The sequence below is a fragment of the Prorops nasuta genome, unplaced genomic scaffold (assembly GCF_024137725.1).
Source record: "Prorops nasuta isolate Cenicafe-Biocafe unplaced genomic scaffold, Cenicafe_Pnas_1.2 PNAS00005, whole genome shotgun sequence".
Classification (NCBI taxonomy): domain Eukaryota; kingdom Metazoa; phylum Arthropoda; class Insecta; order Hymenoptera; family Bethylidae; genus Prorops; species Prorops nasuta.
Window position 1 is genome coordinate 7138288 of NW_027116802.1, and position 20964 is coordinate 7159251.

Here is a 20964-nt window from a genome sequence, read left to right on the forward strand (position 1 = left end):
CGAATTTATGTGGGGAATAAGGGTCGGGCGGTAGGAGTAGGAGAGAATCGAGAGAGAGAGCAGAGAGGCCAGAGAGCCAGAGCGAGCCCAGCCAGTTGGGTCGAGCATTGCCGAGAGTTTGGAAAGTAACGTTGCATGTGCCATAGTATAACGACATGGCTTTTTTACTTGTGTTTTCGTGTGCGCAGGTGGAAACATTTTCGACAAATACGATATGTACAACGGCTCGCAGCTGCATTTCCATCGTGTGGAGAGACGACAAATGGGAGCGTATCTTTGCATCGCCAGCAACGACGTGCCGCCGGCAGTTAGCAAGAGAGTGACGCTCGCCGTGAATTGTAAGATCGCTTTATTATCCTATTCTCTAATACCCTAATTCCTAATAATTGTCCGTGCTGGCCTCTCTCGGGAGAATTTCAACCCCCTACCAGCGTCTCTATCCGACTGTCCCCCCTCCACTCCCACTCTCCTCGAGCTTCAGCTCCAGCAACTCACAGCAGCAATGTCTTCTGGGACACGAGAGCGTGTGCTGCTGGAATTTCAACGCGAGGATATTACTATCCGCTTTTGAACGTTCCGTTACAGCCTTACCATGCTTCCTTCCAACATATCCCTCTATACGAGTGCTATACCTATTCGGTTTAGTCACATTTATTCCAGCCCGGCTGAAGTGCATTCAATTTTCGCCTTGACTTGCCTCGTAAACTGCCGCGGTAATTACACCCTATCAAAGTACGTTTTAATCACTCGTCAATTATTTTGCACGGATCTCGACCAGAGTTTAACCTTTGAATGTACGATAATTTAATGGGTAATTAGATTAATTAACGTAAAGTTGCGAGTGTAACATAGTCGATCGCACGTCGAGCAGAAAATATCATTTTAAAGATGATAAATCCGAGATTTTAATCGGCTAAATACTATCTTTTATAGTCGCGCCAGCTGTGAAAGCGCCCAGTCAGCTACTGGGGACGCCATTGGGAAAGGACGTTCAGCTGAAATGTTACGTAGAAGCGTTTCCGAAAACAATCAACTATTGGATGAAGATGAAGCAGCCCGAGGAAGAAATGCTCTTGGAAGGGTAAAGCTTTCCAAGGATTTTACGAATATTTTATCGTCCGGTTTTACATCAATTTTCAATGCCCGATAAGAAAATGCTTATTGTTTCTCGCGTATTCGCGTCTCGTAATTCACGCTATAACTCAAACCTCTGTCATTCTCTAGCATGAAAATTCATAAAATCTTATTGAAAGAGAAAATAGTTATAACTTCGGCGTGGAACCTATAGCGGAGCGTTCGAAACTTGGAAATAGCAAGGTGTGAGTTTGAATCCCATCGGGTCAGATTTGTTTTCCACGACCAACGGTCCGTATTAACTTCTGTAGAAGTCCAGGCGAAGACAAATCCTTCCGTCTCTTTGACAAACTGCATTCGCTATTTTTACAGATTTAAATTGATCGCTATTGTATTAAGATTTACCTTTACCTTTACCTTTACATTTACTCCAATTTCTTTCTGCCGACAGACCCAAGTACAGCGTCCATGAAGAGATAAATGGGTACAAAGTCGTCATGTCACTTACAGTCAAATCATTCACACAGGAAGATTCGGGCAGCTATCGATGTGTATCAACGAACAGCCTCGGCAAAGCCGATGGTCTCTTGAGATTATATGGTAAGCTTTACTCTCTTAACGTTAATATCCTATATAAATTATTATGAAGCAGAAGAAACAAATTTTTCTAAAAATTTCCAGAGATCAAGCTTAACGCTTACGACAGGTCGTCGCGTAGAAACGATCATGTATCGATAATTGGTGGTACGTACAAAATTTATCGCTTTGATCAGTGAAATGGGAAGGAGGTAAAACCCTTTTATTTTTTCGCAGGTCTGGCCGAAGCTGCTCAGAGCTCCGGTAGCAGCGGTAGTATATTGAAGATAAACATATGTAACAGTCGATTTTGGAATTTCGTATCGATGTTTCTGTTCATACCTGTCCTATGGCCACGGTGAAGAAGGCATCCACTCCTGGACACTGCCAAGCTATTGAGTGCCGGATGATCTTGTGCCAAATGCATAATAATAATATTAATAATAATAATAATAAAGAACGCGAGAATGAAAGAAATAAAACGGAGACCCCAAAACCTCCAGTAAGATCTTTCCTACTCCCTTTACTATTCTACCGGGTATCGACGAAACCAAGTTAGGTCAAATTGGATGTTGTGAATGTACAGACCGACGAGGATTTCGCCAATCATGCATATCGGCGGAACATATCGCCTGATCCCAGCGGATTCTTACTTGAGAAAAGACTTTTCGCGTAGGGACTGAATTCTCTTTAGTCCTATCTAATACTGCTTAACGAGTCATCGATAATAATTCATCATCATTTTGTCATTGATATAAGCGCAGTGGACGTTTAGACGTTAAAAAATCGATGTTTCGAAATAAAACTAAACAAATGAAGGTTGTACTATATATTGTTGCTCTTAATAATTATTATTCCTTCAATCTCCCTACTCTCGTATAAATAGAATTTTTACTATATTACTTCCGTAATTCTTTCTACTATACTGTGTCCATTAATCCTTAACGATCAAGAGCTTTTTTCTAATTAATATTCGCGTCCATAAGACGATTGAAAATTAATTGAGATTCCGAAACTTTTATAAGGACGAAAAATTAAACTTAATCTTTAAACTGGTTTATTTAGATATGAATTCGGTATACTTAACCATCTTATCATTTCCCCGTAGCGAGGTCTTTCGGTCGTTAAGGGTTAAACTCTTTAAGTAGTATAACTGTATCTTTCGCACTACCGCATGTAATATATATCAGTTAGACTTTCTTCCGCTAGAGGCAGCACTCATCACGTATTCTTTTGGTAGATTCAATAATTTATCATTATGAAAACTATTCAGGAAAAATTTACTTTTTTAATTTGTTTGTTTGCTTGTTTTTTTTTTTAATTAAATATTTCTCATCGATATAAATAATACGTGTTGGACCCATTTATTTAATTATTGTTTTACCTATTTATTGCGTATGCGTATACGGTTATAAGTAATGATATCCAGCGAGACGATGTTGGTAAAGCAGAAATCTGTAATCTTCTCATTAGTTACAGCTGCTACATATATGTGACAATTTTTTAAACTATTCACCACGGTGTCCTATCATTGTGCTTACAATTTGCAAGAAACGATCAATTGTGATACATACATACGTATAGATCAAAAGAGTCCAAACTAGCTAGAAAAAAAAGAAACAAAATGATCAGCTTTCACTGACCCGACTGTGACCATTTTCAATGACGCAGGCGCACATGTTTAGTAGCTTAGACCAATCTGTAATTGAAACTTAAGTTAAAGCTCACCTTGTAATCTATAAGATATGTAATATAAACAGCAGATTTTTCCGGTTTTATGTATGAGCTGAACTTAAGTTGCTTCGACGGATTCTGACCTTCAGCCAATAGGTACATCTAAAAGCATAACCGCTTAGTGAGCGCTGACCAGCAGCCGTACCTGATTGGTTGTAAGTCTGGGTTCCGCCAATCAAATGAAAGTGTACACTGAGCGCTCACTAAGCGGTTGTGCTTCTAGATGCACCCAGACAGCCACAGGCCACTGGCCACAGTCATTATACCGCCCGGCGAGCCGGAAAGTGGAGACTGGAGATTAAAGACCTGCCAAGGCCCAAGCGCCAGTCGGAACCACAAGCAGAGGTCCCAAATTTTTCACTTTACAGATATAAAGCACATTCGTGTATTCCAAATAGTCATGTATCTTTAGTGCGTGTACATATGTGCCCCTTTCCACTCGACTTATTAACTGTTAAAAAGCAGAATTTGGCATTTCTAGAGTCAAGGCATGGATATTCCGAGATACTTGAATTTTCCGAATATCCCTACCCAGGAGTAAGAGCAGCCGCTGCTGTTCACACGGACATGATACACGGTAGTCGGGGTGGTCGAATACTGTGTAAGTATGAATACTAATCGCGAATTCGGGTATGTACACTAGTGTGCACTGAGTATATCTCGTATCTTCTACTTTCACATTAATAAAAACAAGAAAGGGATACGCTCAGTGCGCACTACTGCAGAATGCAGATCCCCAAATTCATGATAATTATGGCATCACCTCGACTTGTTCAAGTATATTGGAATACCTTTGGCGACTCTGCCTGCCTCCATCCTAATCTGACCACTATCATAATGTCAGTCGTGCCAGCATCAGTAATGGTAATTTCGTTATTTGCACACGTTTTGTGTGGGTGATGTTATTGATGACTATCGGTATTGTTATAAGAACCGAAAATGGTATATTTAGACATAAATTTATAATTGCATTTAGTAATATCAGTTGTTAACTACAGCTAACGATACTGAAATTTGTCGGTGAGAACAGTGGAAGAGCCCTACGGATTTTTTAGGCCGCGTTTCAATTAGCGTTTACTAATAAAGCGTTCTCTCTCTCCCTAAATACACTGAAAAATAGTACAGTTTATGTTGCACAATCTATATGACGTAAACTGTACAGTTCTGAACATCATGAAAAATCATATCAAAAATCGCGCTTTTCAGTAAAAAATCCAGTAAAGGGGGATATACATACACGTACCAAAAACTCTCATTTACATGAGACAAATCGTTGTTTTCACTTCAAAAACACCAATTCTGACATTACTGATCTTCAACATCAATCTTTACAGATGTACTTCTCGTAGAGTTAAATGAGACCTTTGATTTCTCCATTAGTAAAAAAATATTTTTTGAGAAACTTTAGCTAATGAGATTTCACTAATCGCATATTTTATTGTAGAAAAAAACCCTTCTACTTGCATTCTAAGAGAGATAACTGTTCATAAAGATAATTTCATTCAGGACGTCTCATATATATATATATATATATATCATTTACATTGTAAACCGAATATAGTGCTAAAAAGTTTACTTAAGTTTTAAAAATATTTAATGACGCAATTTGAAATAAACTTCTAAGCTATTCAGTGTAATTTACAACAAACATTCACAATTGTTTAGTGCCGATGTTTCCACCTATTGATAAACGCTTGGTAAATTTATTCGTTTAATAAAGCTTAAAATTAAATAAAATTTACAACAGTTTGTATAATTTTTACCAAATAAATAAATGTCACCAATAAATGGATAAATTGACCCCTAATACAACAGTGAAATCTTATATCTTTTTGCAAGAGTTTTCAAATTTCAGTTATATATAGTATATAGCGTATAAACTTGCTTAAGCTGACTGCTATACCTTGGATATAATGGGAACTCTTATACTCCTTATTGTATGTTATATTTTTCGTTAGGCTTTGTGGTTATTGCTACACCGTCAAGTGTACAGAAAATAAACTAAAACGAGCAAAACTATTGTCTTCTAGACTGGTGTGTCGTATGTACACTGCAGAAATTTGATTCTTATATGCAGGCTAGTCTTTATTATTACATACTACTGGAGCAATAGTGTAAAGTGTAAGAACTGTATGTAAGGTAACAAACAAACCCCCTCCCTTCCATCCTACCCTTCACCCCCCTCACCGAGCTGCCACTGCGCGCGCGAGAGCCGTGCACACCACTCACACAGACCTGCTACACCAGCTCACACCAATCCACACCATTGAACATCCTGAACTCAACACGCTCAACACCGAGAATCAAACAGCAGAGCAGCTACCAGAGTACATACCAGACTACCAGTTACCACTACCAGTAAAAGCCTACTTTGCCACTAACACATACTCACTCACTGCCATAAGCTAGAGCAGAAGAAAAAGGCAAGGAATGAAGATACGGACGATACGGACCAAATATATACATATATGTAGAGATCGTATCCACACGAGTCACACATATATACAGTCATATAGACAATATAGATACAGCTACGGGCCAGACCGAGGCCGACTAGACGGACAGGCACAGCCAAGCACAGCGCAAAAGTGAACGACAAAATGACTACCAAAACAAATCTGGAATACACCGCTAATACATATAATTCAGGTAAATAATTGAATTTGTATAATTCATTATCGATAGTGAAAGCTTCAATCGGTTTATGTATGTATTATAACTTCGTTACATGGATTAATTGCTTAAATGCTTTTCTTTATACCTGTTTGGGTTCAATCTTTGAAGCTTTCCATCTAGAAATTCCGTCTGCTCCGCGTCTTTATGGCGTCTGCTAGAATGACGCTATGTCTAAAATTAATGACCAAGAAAGTTTCTTGTTCCTTATTCGAAGATAACAATATTTTCTTTTCTATTGTATTCTATTTTCAATCCTTAGTTTCCCGTATCTCCATTTCCTTTTCTATACTCGCTTTTATTTTGACTAATGTCAGTATATCATAACATACAATTTGATACATACTTTTTAGAAGCATACATAAACCAACAGCTTTTGAAAGTATGATTTCTAACTTTATCTAAATATTTATGTATTTCTATCTGAATATCCTTGAAAGATTAATCTTTGGACAACAAATAATATGTATTATTTGTAGGTATTCCTATGGGTAGGGACAGTCCTGGAGCTTTATTGGATATGCTGGCAGAAGTCGCATCTCAAACACTGCACTCAGAAAAGTCTAGAAACAATTTATTAATATCTTCCAAGTGTAAAGACCGCAATTCAGAAATTGTAAAAAGGAAATCTCAAGACATATATTATACCATTCCACAATTATTAGCTATGCCAGTTTCACAATTGGTAAAGCAATTTTCCATTTTCACCAGTGATGAGCTCAAGAGACAATATTCTTACACATGTTCCCTTATATCTGGATGTGAGCAAAAGTATACAAGTTTTGCTGGGGAAGGGAAGGCGAGAGCATTGATAAAAGATCACTTAACAAAACACTTGGAAGAGTTAAAAGTGAACAAAGAAGCTTGTAAGCCATTACTCTTTACATTACTGAAAACAAAATGTTTATCTTTATCGATAAATTGTCTAACAATTGTTTTAAATCTTTTAGATTCTTCGTTTACTGTTGCGTCCATAAGAAATAAAGTAGGGAAAGCAAATAACCATAACAAGAAAAGTAAATATCAGCAAATCAGAAAACCTCCTCAAGAAACGTTAAATAAAGAGAATAAAGATATATCTCAGGAAAATTCAACAAATTATCTTCGTAAAATACTTTCAAGTGAAATGCCTTTTCAAAACATAGAAAAATCAAAATTCATTGAAAAACCTATTGCAAACTTAAAAGAACTACGCTTATCCGAAGCCAAGAAGATCGATGAGGACGACGAATTCAAAGTTCTTAACGATCATAGCTACTACGAGCGCTTAGCTGACGATACGCCTAAAGAGACGATTACTTATCTGAACGATGCCATCGAAAATGGTTCTAATGAGGAAAATGTTAGTTTACTTTTATTAAGAATGCTCATTTTTTAACGTTCTGTTTAAAAACTAATTTTTATTCTATCATAGATTGTACTAATGGTTGTTGGTGCTGATAGTATACATATGAAAGAATATCCATATATCGATGAAACAGTCTCGGAGCACATTAATGAAAACGGATCTGATACTGTGTATCTAACAGGTAAAACGTGCTTTTATAATATTAAGAATTCTCTTTGACAAATTTTAATATGATAATATCGATAATAGTAATGGTAATAAATAATGATAACTCATTTTTACAGATTTTTCTTGGCCCGAATCAAAGCAAAATCATACTAAACCTAAGGGAAAGGCTAAATTTATTGGTACTAGTAAAGAAGAAAGAGAAATGGCATTGGCATTCATGGAACGCATAAAAAAGAAGGGCAATCCAAGCGGTAATAATTTACAGTGCCGGATTTGCGATCCACCACGTAGTTTTACAGCTCCGACCACGCTTGTTTCTCATTACCGAAGTCACGCTGGAATAAAACCCTACGAATGTCGAATATGTAGAGCAGTCTTCACAAGACGGCATAGTTTAAAGTACCACATGCTGATTCATCAAAACCAAACGCGCTTCACGTGCGCTGACTGCGGAAAAAAGTTTAGGCATCCCTCGCATTTTAGGGAACACAGGCGTAGGCACACTGGCGAAGCACCTTTTGGGTGCGATGATTGTGGACAAAGGTAAAATTTGCACTTCATACATTTTTTTTTCATCGGCATTTGTAGGAACATATTAATATAAATGTAAGTTGTATAGAAATATATAACCCATAATACAATATGATAGCAAATTCTCGTATCTTATTTTTCTTTCTTTCTCGATAGGTTTAAAACAAGAAATACATATAAACGACATTTGAAAACAAGACATGGTAAAGTTCTTACGACTACTGGTGAACTTTTGTATCTATCGGAAGAAGATTTTCAAAAGGTACGCACAAGCCGCAAGAAACGAGTTTATAATACTGAAGTCAAAGCTACAATAAACTACGATAATAATGTTGCATCTGAAGCAACAATTGATGATCATGCGGTAGGTGACAATATTGAAGAGAAAGAACTCGAAGCGGAAATTATAGCCGGCATCGAAAGATATAATGTCCGTAATAATGATAATAATGCTATTGAAGAAACGCTGAATACGAGGCGGATGGTACGAGTTATAAAAGATAAATCTTTCGAAAACTATAATATTCTTTTGGAATCTCCTTCAATTAAGACTGAGATAACGAAGACTGATATTCTATCTATAAAGTATACAGATTCCAATAAAAGTTTACATATGATTAATGAAGAGAACTGCGATAAAATTGAATCAATCCCACATGTATTTTATTGCGAAAGACAAGTTGAAGGGATTGGATGCAATGAATCGCTTTACATTGAAAAACACGAAAGAGAAATGTTTGATACCATGGAAGAAAGAAGTATACAAGGAATAAAAACCGAACTTACTACTGAAAAGCACAGCGACGCATCGATGATGCACTATAATGATCATTCAAATAATTTTAATAAACCAAGAGAAGATAGCAATAAATTCAGCAACTTAACCGGTAGCGAAGAAGGCAATAACGGATACGTATTAAACGATGATAATGTACCTACAGTGCAGTACGAAGAAGAATATGAATCTATTTCCGAAGATCATTTTGAACATAAACGGTCAAATGAATCAACGAATATTGCTGTTAACGAGGAGGCTATCCGCTTACTTGGAGGATTTAGAGATGCCAAGCAATTTGACAAAGTACTGATTTATGGAAGCGATTACAGTATGTAGACAATGATAGAGAGCAAGTGCCTTAATTATAAATGAATAAAGATGAGAGAAGAATTTGTTAATCAAAGGATAGATAAACGGTACATATATATTAGGTGCTTCTCTTTTATACGCAAATAAGACTGAGTGATTTAATTAAATGACAAAATTCTAGGAGAATTAAAATTTTTAGTACCGAATAGTGCATTCAGCCTAGAATGTAACGATTTATACCAAGTCTCTCAGGCTTAATTCAGTAAAAAGAAAGTGCCTTTTATAGTAATATAGAGAAGTGGTGATGTAGCAATAACTGTAAGATGCAGTGGAAAAAAGCGCATGCGTCAGAGTGATTATCATGATATTCATCAATTTGTCTAATTTGTGGAAATTTATAAAAAATATTGCGCATTATTATTTACTTTAATAACGCATAAAATCCATTTTAAATGTCTTATTCTATAATTACCATGTCTGCCTCTATACTACATTTTTTTCATGATGTAAATGGAATGAGAATAATATAATTTTGTAATATGAATTAATACGAATAGCATATAGATCTTATATTGTATTTTTATACCCATTTTGTACTTAATAAATTTATAAAAGTAAATTTTTTTAATATTAATCGTAATTACAACCTTGTATGATGTAGCATATACTATCATACATCATAACTATTGTGTAAGGTATTTGTCGTATCGCGCGAGAGATCCTCTTCGTCCCTGATAAAGCAAGCTTAAGGTGAAAATGGTAAGCATCAACCAATATATTTGAGCGCGGCAACGTATGCAAGTAGGAGTGCGTTCACGGAGACGTGTGTGTGTGTGTGTGTGTGTGTGTGTTATTGCGCAGAGAAAATTGCCTATTATGTGTTAACGTTTTCATGAACACACTAACACACACTCTGCCTGCCTAGGTTGCCCGTTGCACTTTAGCAGGCCACTGCTGAGCAGTGATGACAGAAAGCGGGTGCTGAGTAGTGCTGAGTGCTGCTGAGTAGTACATACTGCTGAGTAAACGTGTTATATGATTGGTGGTTACCTCTGGATTCTATCATTTACACTAGTGGCAAGATTGTAATAAAAAATATTCAAAAATTGAATTTACTAAATGCAAATATTATAAGCAAAATAATAGTAGATAAAATACCATAGCACCATGACTATATTTAATGTGGCTACCGTCGCTACCGATGGATTTCAAGCCAATATGATAGTCTATAGAGAATGAAAACCGATGTAGGTTAGTGATCAGTTCTCTCGCGCTCAAACTCCTTATGCTTATGGACTACTCTGTATAGCACTTTATTCCTATTCTGCTACTGTAAACCAACTGCAGACAAGGTACCTAAGAAGACCTAAGGTACTTTCAATTTAAGTACCTTGGCCAGTGGCCTGGAGAGTGGAGACAACTGCAGAGTACGGTCAACGAACGTGCAGTCTTAGACAGTCTACAGAGTACAGATGCAGACATTGCAGACTGTAACTTTTGAGTGAGTGCTGCAGTTTGCAGTATTTGCATTTAATTTGCAGTTTTCTACTCTGCTGTGACGAATGACGAAATCTGTCATCGTCCGTCTTATTCCCTCTCGCCCTTGTCTTCTTATCAATATTTAGCTTAAGGAATCTAAGATTAATGTTGCAGTATTTAGAAAAAAATAATTACGATAAATTGTATTTATCTTCAATCTTGTAAGTGGTCATTTATTTACAGTTAATACTTAAAACATCTCTATTAATAAAATAATAATATTACTTTAAATACGTCAGAAAATGTTAGGTCTTCTTAGGAAAGGTCGTCTGCTGCGAGCTTCAAAATGTGAAAATTTTACAAGAGTTAGTCACACCATATTTCCTATCATCAGTATGACAAAAAAAATGATATTGAGCAAAAGGAGTATAATCAACTTATCAGGACGAAATCGGTCATTTCCACTTAATGGAATTAGGGTAACGATATTAACCTATTTCTTCTAACCTTACTTTTATTTCTGGCCTGTACCGATTCTTTGCGTAGTATATATATATATATTTATATATATAACATGTATTAATGTGAGTTGTCAAACAGTCCAATGAATAGTCATCAATAATATACATGACCATTGATTACCTGTTTTGTCAAGAATATATTTTTACCTCTACAGATTTAATAATTTGTCATTTCAAATGGGTCGAACAAGAAGAAAACGGCACCGGAGGACTGCGATCAGTAAGGAACAAATTAAAGATAAGGCTTTAATAGATCATCTCAGAGAAGAGCTTGGTCTTAAAAATAATAATTTAATGCCCTATGCATTTCATGATACTGGCAGAGGTTTAAAAACCACAAGTGATATAGAAGCTAATAGTATACTTATAAGAATTCCTTTAGAAAAACTTATAACGATATCCACTATTGCAAATAGCAAAATCAAATTTTTGTTCCGATTATTAAAAGGTTACAATTTCCATTCTCATTGCCTTTTTTCATTGTTCTTAGTATATGAAACGCATTTAGGAACAAAATCAAAATGGTATTCTTATTTGAAAGCCATGCCTATGTTTTTTACAAATCCAGCATTTTGCACAAAGCAAGAAAAACAATTATTACCCAAGTTTATATTAGATAATAGGTTACATATGATGTTAGACGAATTCATCCAACTGAGGAAGAAAATGAAGATATTGGAAAGAATTGACAAAGCATCCTGTCCTTGCTGTAATATGTCATTAACAAATATTATTACCTATAATCGATACAAATGGGCATATTACATAGTAAATACAAGAGCAGTATACTTAGACAAACAGTATCAGCGCTCCCCTCAAGAGTTAACAATAAAGGGTCCTAACAATCTGGCTCTAGCACCATTCTTAGACTTTTTTAATCATAGCACAAAAGCATCTGTTAAAGCATCCATATACAAGGACAATGATCAAAAAGAATTTTATCAACTTAAAACATTATTACCATTCACTAAAGGGACCCAGGTTTTTATCAATTATGGTCCTCATAATAGCCTAAAGCTGTACATTGATTATGGATTTTTTATACCCCAGAATCCTTTTGATCAAGTTCCATTTAATATTTCTAGTATAATTAAAAGTTCTGGTATAAAAATTACAAAGAGTGGATCGGAATATATATCAACTAATAATTACCATAAAAATATGGGCTTCACATGGCAAGGTTTAAATTATAATGCTAACATTATATTATTTGTCCTGACTGCCAACCTAAGAAAGGAAGATTTAAAGTTGAAAATTTATACAGATAACTATACCTCAGAGGATCTAATAAAAATTGCCGAATTAGGTTTAAAAGTCCTGAAGGATAAGCAAAGGGAATACTTGAGTTATTTTAATAATATGAAACAATCTAAATGCCATAGCGCATCTTTTTCGTTAGCTATTAGTTTGGTGGAAGAGTATTGTAATATATTAAATGCGTCATTGGTTCGTTTAGAAACAATACTTTTCGAAAATCAATGCTAGTCGATCGAAATGACTATAATCAAAGAATAACGTGCTCCCACTAAGTTTAATCGAACTACGAGTATAAATATTTTATTTGTGAATTCATTTCTATTTTGTTAAATTATGTTACTCGAATAAAGTCTATTAAGAGTCTCAATACTGGTTTTGTTTTATTTTATTTTGTAATTAGCATGATCAATTAATGAAATTAATATCGCAATTTGTAGAATCTTAATACGGGGAAATTGGTGAGGAATATATAAAAATTAATGAGAATGAAACTTGCTAATGATAATAAAATAATTTAGAGATAAAAAACTAAAATGAGATGACAGAGTTTTTCTGTCGATAGTTAGTTTTCATAAAGAAATTAATGATAGTTTCTTTTTTCAGTGTTGTTCTGGGAACATGATAGAACGAGCTCAAAAAAGGAAAAATGTACCACAAACAAAATCCATAGTGCCACCGGTAAAGTTTCCTATCGTAGTTTCTGGTCTCACTGGAGGTAAGCCAGGCCAGCAAAAGAGAAATTGCTTCCATCCTGGAGTATCGAATTTGAACAGGGAATTGATTAATTTTGATAGCAGATCTCCAGTTAGTAGCATGGACATGGTGAAAACGATGCTTGATCACGTATGGCCTAAGGTATTTGTACAATAATACATATTTAAATCTCTGCATAAATATGGCTCAAAGTGAAGTATATTTATTTATCAGTTTTATTAACTTTCAGGACGACCTTAAGACAAGAGATAGGGTGAAAATTGCTTTGGGTTTACTATTGGGGGCAAAAGTCTTGAACGTTGGCGTACCGCTCACGTTCAAATATGCAGTAGATATGCTGAATGATTATAAAATAGCGACCACTGGTGATCCTCTTCTGACTTTAGCAACAGCACCAGAAACCATTGCAACATTAGCTACATCGCTACTAGTTGGATGTAAGAATAGTTTAGGCGAAGTGTAACGCTTTCGAGATTCATCAATTAATCCATAGATAGGCTAGACGCTCCCTTTTTTCTTTTTTTCGCTAAAGCAATTTTATTACCTGAACTAAAAAATTAATGAATTTAAAAATAGTATAAAATTGGAGCAAATTTGGTTAAAAGTTATGCTTTTAAGGATATTTAAGAAATCTATGATTTAGTTTATAATTTTCGAAAGTATTATGCTTTGTATACTACAGCTGTGTATCTTTTCCCTTTATTATGAAAAGTAAAGAAAATCAAAAACATTTTTAAACTCAATTTTTGTTACGTTTATGATGTATTAGATGGCTTAGCACGAGCGGGTGCTGCTTGCTTTAATGAATTGAGGAATGCGGTGTTCGCCAAAGTAGCCCAAAGTTCGATTCGCAAGATATCGAAAAACGTTTTTCAACATATGCACAATTTGGATCTCGCTTTTCACCTCAATCGACAAACAGGAGCACTATCAAAAGTAAAAGCAAACATACATAATACTTTTGTGAAAATTATCTTAGGCAAAAATAAAATTTCTTATTTTTCATACAATTTTTCGTTACAGGTGATTGACAGAGGAAGTCGGGGGCTTAATTTTATTCTATCAGCATTGGTGTTTAATTTGGTACCAACGTTCTTTGAGTTGGGTCTAGTTAGCGCGTTACTGGCAGTAAAGTGCGGACCTCAATTTGCATTCATCGCGGCAGGATCAATTGGTATTTACGTAGCATTCACGTTACTAGTAACCCAGTGGAGAACAAAGTTTCGGGTTCACATGAACCGAGCCGAAAACGAAGCGGGCAACAAAGCGATTGACTCGCTCATTAATTACGAGACAGTGAAGGTCGGTATGAACTAAATTTAACTCTCTATGAATAAGTAGACTTTCAATATTATCTCCCTGTTAATCTTGTTAATTGACGCAGTTAGACATAAATATGTAGTTTCCTTTTTTCTGATGTCCAACTGGGTTGATTCTCAACTTACTTGGAAGGCTTCCATGTGTATCATCTTTTACATCAATCCAATGCGCTTCCTTGCAGTACTTTAATAATGAAAAATTCGAGGCCGATAGATACGATCAATCTCTGAAGAAGTATGAGGACGCTTCTTTGAAAACAACAACAAGCCTGGCGTTGTTAAATTTTGGGCAACAAGCAATAATCAGTGCTGCTCTCAGCGTACTTATGGTTTTAACAGCACGTAATATCGTTGAAGGTACATTCTTATTATATTTTCTTTCCTCTTCTTTTCTCTTCTCTTTATTAATAATTTGTTCACTCTACAGGTACCATGACTGTTGGTGATCTTGTTATGGTCAATGGTTTACTCTTCCAACTATCCGTACCTTTAGGATTTTTAGGATCCTTGTATAGAGAAGTAAGGCAGTCTTTTATAGATATGCAAAGTTTATTCACACTTTTGACGGTGGATGCCGATGTAAAGGTACTGCTCTATGTTTAATATAATATACACTATATTTATATATTTATATAGTTACTGTCATAACAATACTTTATTTAGTCGAAAGAAAATGCATCACGACTATTGGTAACGCCGAGCTCTTCAGATATTATATTTCAGCACGTAAATTTCCACTATACAGAAGGCAAGGAAATTTTTACTGATATCAGTCTTGATATCTCGAGCGGCAAGAAGGTGGCAATTGTCGGGGGATCAGGATGCGGGTAAGACAATATTATTTTCAATGTATTTTAACCTGATTTTATTGTAATCATTGTCCTAGAAAAACGACGATCGTGAGACTTCTCTATCGATTTTTCGAACCACAGAATGGAAATATTTATATAAATGGGCAAAACATTCGAGATGTTAGTTTGGAAGATCTCAGGAGAGCCATTGCTATTGTACCACAGGTTGACTATTAATTTGATTTCTCTTTGGTTATTTCTGGGAATGTTTTCTCAATGAAACCAATGGCACTGTACATATTTTCAGGATTCGGTACTCTTTAATGAAACGATTTTCTATAATCTTCAATACGGCAATCTTTCAGCATCGGAGGAAAAGGTACACGAAGCAGCTAAAATGGCAAATTTGCACGAATCTATTTTGAAATGGCCAAAAGGATACGAAACTCAAGTTGGAGAACGAGGCCTTAAGTTAAGTGGCGGAGAAAAGCAGAGAGTAGCAATTGCTAGGGCGATTCTTAAAAATAGTCCCATATTGATATTTGATGAGGCAACATCATCCCTGGATTCAATTACAGAATATGTGAATAGCCATTTTGTTGTTTCTTTCAACACAATTAACCTCTTTTCTGTAATATATTTGATTTTTAATTTTATTGTTCAGAATATACTTGAAGCACTAAGGAGAGCGACGGCTGGCCGTACTTCAATCGTTATTGCCCATCGCTTGTCAACAGTCATGGATGCGGATGAAATTTTAGTAATGGATAATGGTGTATTGGCCGAAAGAGGGACTCATCAGGATCTGTTGTCAAAGCCCGATTCTCTTTACAACAGACTATGGAAAACTCAGCAGATTGGTTCAAAACATTTAGATGGAAAAAGCTCTGCAGTAGGAGCATAATTAGCTAATGATTCAATAAAGAGGTGCGCGCACATACGATCATACTCTACATGTATATTATTTTAACGATTGACTTTCGCGAATAGCTACACATAATGCGCGTAATGTACATAAGAAACCACCATGTAAGATATACTATACATACATGTAAAGTACAAATATTGCTAGTTTTTCATTTTAGGAACATGCTTTATTTAACAAAATATTAATGTAATTGATATAATATATTTTTACATATCAACAAATTAAAGCGTTTACTGATTAGAATATGTTTAGAAGTAACCCCCCGAATGTGTGGGAAATTTGTGACTTATTTTCAATTTAAGAGGTTCTATGTAGGTATGTCTCGCTAGTATGTTGTAAGCTTAAGTTAGTCTGAGCCTCATGTTGTCACCACGAAATATCGGCATTTTATCAATAAGAAATAAATGCAATTCAAATATTGTTCTTTCATCAAAGAGTAAAGTGTGTACGTATACACATATTGTGCAGTTGTTATACCGTAGTGTATATATTATATTAACAGAGAATTATCACTGGCATTGGCGTCGTTGTCGGCCAGAATGTGGCAGGCTGGCGGCGCCGGCAGCGGTCGACACGATCGACACTCGACCGACGTCACCGGTCACCGTCGATACATAAGTCAAGCCGTCAAGAGGCCAGCCAGCTAGAATTGTCTCATCGTTACCTTGGAAACACTACGAAAACAATCATCATGGATTCCGTCTGCTCCTATAGTCCTATATTAGATTGTTTGCGGTGCGATATGCGCTACTGCAACAACGCAACACAAAAGGCTACTGGAGTGTGGTAACTTGAGTGTAAAGCGTAATTTTCGTTTCTTAAATGCATACTAGATTTAAATTGCGTTTCTTTTCAAATTAAAAATGCAAACTGGACTACCCACTCTACCTGCATTACACTCAAATTTGCCTAAACCGATAAATAGGTAAAGAAAAACTGGTATTATTTGCACGTGTTCTTTCTCTTCTCTTTGTTACTTATTTTATTTTTATTTGTCTCTCTCGACGTTCCGTTGTATACTGTACATACATATTAAAGAATGAAGTTTTTGATATTCTGCAAGTCAATTTGTGATTAGTGTACAGTTTATATACAATTATTTAGATTTTCTGCCACGGCTACAGCCGTAGTACGGAGAGTGGAGTCTAGGACCACTGTACTACTAAATCCAGTTTCCAGCAAAAAGACTTCATTGCATCCTTTGATTGGTTAGTTAAACATTTTTTGACAAACTCCTTGTTTTAAAAATGCCTAATTCTTTCTCATTAAACATTTTTAGGAGGAGCTAATCGCAAAAATAATGCTCGCCTTAATTCGAATACAACTGAATCAAAATCAAGAATGTGTAATGGAAAAAGTCTGATAAGTCAGAGGGTATCATCGGCTAAAATGTATCGTGTTAAGCAACTGCAAAATCAATTGGCTGATGCACATTACCACCTTAACGTATGTATGAATCATAAAACAACAAAATCAATTGCACTCTTATTTCTTCCTGTCCTTTTTTTTCACCATTTGTGCTTCCTCTTTTTTTTATTATTATTATTACATAAATTTCTAGGAATTGGCTAATGAAAATAGATTATTAAAAGCTTTGCAAAAGAGACAGGATACTGCTCTGAAACGTTATGAAGGATCGAATGCTGAATTGCCAAGAATTATCAATTCTCATCACGAAGAATCGCGGATACTTCAGGCCAAGTATAAAAAATTAAAAGCTTTGTACAAAGAAACCAGCGATCTTTTAAAAGAGAAGGAAAATGAATTACGTTCCTTGCAGGTAAGTGATATTCTTATCTTTCATTTACGTTACCCGAAAATATCTAATTAGGGTTTTTTAATTTGGTTTCCTTCAATCTATTAAACAGGCGCAGCACAAGCATCTTTCGCAGTTGAGCAAAGATAAGCATTTGGGTGAAAGAGAAAAGTTACAAGCTCAGGTATCCGATTTAAATCATGAAGTAGCACGGCAACAGTCCACCATACAGGTAAGTTATAAATACGTAATAGTGTCGGTTATTCTACTCTCATCAAGTTGGTCATCGATAATTTTCTATATTTACCTTTTAAACAGATGTTGCAAAGGAGACTAGACATAGAGAGCAAAAGCGCGAAGCATCACATCAATTTAGAAATTAATAAACACCGGGAAACTCAGAAGCATTTGCAAGAAGCAGTGCGCAAACTTATGGCTCTCGAAAATTTGCTGGATAATAGGGAGCGCAGACTTTATTTTAGTGGTCAACTGCCTATTGCAGCTCTTGCCACAAGAAATCAAAATTTAGCCGAAAGTCATTCTTTGACAAACTTAACAGGTTTCCACAATGAAAGGTATTGTATTGGAGTTTGTGTGTATGACCCTACATATACACGTGATCCTTGTACCTGCTATATCTTTTGTTTCTTTTTTCAGTACTTTATCAAATTCACAAACTAGATCTGTACAGCCTTTATTAACTACCGCACACAGTAACGACGATTTGGTTAGTAAAAGTTATTTAAATTATTCAAATTAGATTCAACGCGTCAATTATACAGTTAGAAAATTTCATTAATTCGTTGCTTGTTAAATTTAGACAAGAACCAGAGCCCTTAAATGTGTAAAGGAAGGAGGAGACTACAATCCATCTAAGGAATTATCAGAGGATAGAAATTGTAACACGCACTCATCATTGAAATCAGAAACGATGAATAGCCTTCAGCAAATTAGAAAATTCCGATTACAGAAATCACCGATGGTCGGTCGACACGGTGTCAAGCAACTGACAGCAGGGTCTCTTAAGGCTCGAAAATTTGTAAAACACGATGACAAATCAAAAGCCTCGAACGATAGCAATAACGTTCTAACAGAAGAAAATTCTATTGACAGTCGCCAATTTAATAACAACACTGCTGAGCTTAATGTAGTATCTGGCGACAATAATAAAAGAGACGAAGAGATAGAAAAATGCCAAACAAGTAGATATACCTTACCCGAAGAGCTTAAGGAAGAATTTCAATATTTATCTGACGACAACGACGAGCATAATTTTTACATGTATGAAGGAACAGTAGTAGCAACTGATCCAATAGGAGTTTCTTCTAGGTCTCGTCAACTGCACGCAAGGTTTAAACTTTACATGTTTTTCCATTAATCTTTCCTTAAAATGTCTTCTTTAAAATGAGGAAGCTTATCATTAATCGCATTTTGCTTTCTTTCAGGCTGATCGACGATGATACCAATGGCTTTTACAGCGAAGCCACTATGATGCGGCGACTCATAGAAGAAAAATATGGGAAAGATGACGACGATGAAGATGACATTGGTACTAATGATGACGCAGACCCTCTTAATATCGATATATTAAGAAATCAATTCAAAGGAAGTGACAACGAAAGCTCCTATGAGGCTAGGGATATCGTTAACCACTTTCTCAGCAGGGATTACGACTCTGAAGAAACTAAACAATGTGAATACGCGAATCATCATACTTTAACTGAAAATTGTAGTTCTGTAAATCATATATCATCACCATCCTCATCACCACCCCATATAAACAAAGAAATTGCGTTGAAGGAGCAGCGGAGCATTAACGAAAACGATACAACTCAGAGGGAAGAAAGTACGCAAAAAAGGAGTATATGCAGAGCCAAAAATACCCGAGAAGATGAAGATGGAGAGTCGTCTACCATGAACAGTGGTTTAGAAGAGATGAGAGTTGAGGAGATATTTCGAAACATGAGAAATAATGATATTGAGCCCAGTGCTAAAAATTCAGATGACGACAAACTTTACGATGATAATACGACTGAAAGATCGGTAATCGCAAAAACACAAGTCGTTTCTAATACAATTCCAATAACTGGGTTTAACAGTTGGGACGAGAGGACTACTGCAGCCCCTGAACAGACAGAACAGATAAATACTATTCTAGAGGATCAATTAGAAAATAGAGCAAGTCAAGAATTAAACAATCAGCCGCTACCAAATACAATAAATAAATGCCAACAGCTAAATGATTACAAACTTTCTAATGAACGTGATACATCAAGTACAATGAATGCTGAAAATAACGTTAATGTAACGAGCATAGATACAGCTATTAATGACAAAAATGATCAATCGTTGAATAGTACGCAAGGTGCATTGAACATTGCAAATGAAGATTATCGTGCTGCTCCTGCTTTGGTTAGTAGTAACAACAAAAATAGTAATATTGGAGTAAGTAATAAAATTGTAAAAACCGTAACTTATAACAAAGACAAGCTATTGGCAACAATGAAAGCTATAGATGATAACGACAATATTGAATTTGTAAATCATCGTGTATTTGAAAAGCACAATATGAAAAATAGAACGCAAATCACAGAAAATCTTTATCGAGGTCTGCCTACTCATACAAGAGCCAAACGAGATGTAATTAAGGATTTATTTGGTGGAGAGATTGCTGCGGAAAGTAAGCCTAGAACGAGTTGTGGTAAACTGCACTAGCAAAATGTAATATTACAAATATTAGGTTTGAACTTTATTATAATCATTATATACATGTATTAAAATGTATGAAGGATAGAAAGATCAGTATTAAAAAAAAGGTATTTTCACTTTTCTACTTTCTCTCGCAAATTATTCTCATTTATTAGTTGTTTTACTTTTCGAGATCGTACCTCCTCTTGTTCGTCTGACACCATCTATGCCTGACAAGTCATCTACTACCAGAAAGACCTAGAGGTCAATACCATGTAAAGAATTGACGAAATATAAAAAAGTTCAACTATCAGCGCCTT

General features: G+C 35.6%; 3 protein-coding genes across 4 annotated transcripts in view; all 3 read left to right on the plus strand.

Annotated features, from left to right (window-relative positions):
• The window catches only part of LOC136773357 (lachesin-like), a 61244-nt gene extending 58659 nt beyond the window's left edge, over window positions 1-2585 (plus strand). Inside the window, exons 5-9 of the mRNA XM_066726981.1 lie at window positions 189-338; window positions 934-1081; window positions 1526-1674; window positions 1756-1818; window positions 1888-2585. Of these exons, the coding sequence (XP_066583078.1) occupies window positions 189-338; window positions 934-1081; window positions 1526-1674; window positions 1756-1818; window positions 1888-2012 (635 nt within the window). The 3' untranslated portion in view covers window positions 2013-2585. The remainder of the gene's footprint in view (window positions 1-188; window positions 339-933; window positions 1082-1525; window positions 1675-1755; window positions 1819-1887) is intronic.
• Window positions 2586-5785: 3200 nt separating this feature from the next.
• LOC136773246 (uncharacterized) lies at window positions 5786-9810 on the plus strand. The gene is made up of 6 exons (XM_066726754.1): window positions 5786-6033; window positions 6537-6923; window positions 7008-7399; window positions 7472-7586; window positions 7690-8116; window positions 8261-9810. Exons 1-6 carry the CDS (start codon window positions 5985-5987, stop codon window positions 9216-9218), a joined length of 2328 nt encoding a protein of 775 aa, XP_066582851.1. The 5' UTR covers window positions 5786-5984; the 3' UTR covers window positions 9219-9810.
• Window positions 9811-9934: 124 nt separating this feature from the next.
• LOC136773242 (putative leucine-rich repeat-containing protein DDB_G0290503) lies at window positions 9935-20691 on the plus strand. 2 transcript variants are annotated; one of them, XM_066726744.1, is made up of 14 exons: window positions 9935-10891; window positions 10970-11149; window positions 13052-13303; window positions 13392-13599; window positions 13932-14098; window positions 14186-14464; window positions 14664-14838; window positions 14909-15066; window positions 15145-15308; window positions 15368-15497; window positions 15580-15855; window positions 15937-16132; window positions 18817-19306; window positions 19402-20691. In XM_066726744.1, exons 2-14 carry the CDS (start codon window positions 10973-10975, stop codon window positions 20669-20671), a joined length of 3942 nt encoding a protein of 1313 aa, XP_066582841.1. In that variant the 5' UTR covers window positions 9935-10891; window positions 10970-10972; the 3' UTR covers window positions 20672-20691. The 2 variants fall into 2 exon arrangements, with proteins under 2 accessions (XP_066582841.1, XP_066582842.1); XM_066726745.1 differs by lacking the exons at window positions 9935-10891; window positions 10970-11149; window positions 13052-13303; ... (7 more) ...; window positions 15580-15855; window positions 15937-16132 and adding exons at window positions 16182-17125; window positions 17305-17408; window positions 17480-17646; ... (2 more) ...; window positions 18275-18531; window positions 18614-18683 and having other exon boundaries at window positions 18777-19306.
• The last annotated feature ends 273 nt before the right edge of the window (window positions 20692-20964 follow it).

What these genes read in the sequence shown, in the direction of transcription:
- LOC136773242 (XM_066726744.1), top strand. Translation starts at nt 10,973, where the DNA reads ATGTTAGGTCTTCTTAGGAAAGGTCGTCTGCTGCGAGCTTCAAAATGT. An exon ending in ATGGAAAACTCAGCAGATTG is followed by an intron (nt 16,133 to 18,816) that starts GTTCAAAACATT and finishes AGGAAGGAGGAG; the next exon opens with ACTACAATCCATCTAAGGAA. An exon ending in TCTCGTCAACTGCACGCAAG is followed by an intron (nt 19,307 to 19,401) that starts GTTTAAACTTTA and finishes GCTTTCTTTCAG; the next exon opens with GCTGATCGACGATGATACCA.
- LOC136773246 (XM_066726754.1), top strand. Translation starts at nt 5,985, where the DNA reads ATGACTACCAAAACAAATCTGGAATACACCGCTAATACATATAATTCA. An exon ending in CGCTAATACATATAATTCAG is followed by an intron (nt 6,034 to 6,536) that starts GTAAATAATTGA and finishes TATTATTTGTAG; the next exon opens with GTATTCCTATGGGTAGGGAC. An exon ending in TGCGATGATTGTGGACAAAG is followed by an intron (nt 8,117 to 8,260) that starts GTAAAATTTGCA and finishes CTTTCTCGATAG; the next exon opens with GTTTAAAACAAGAAATACAT.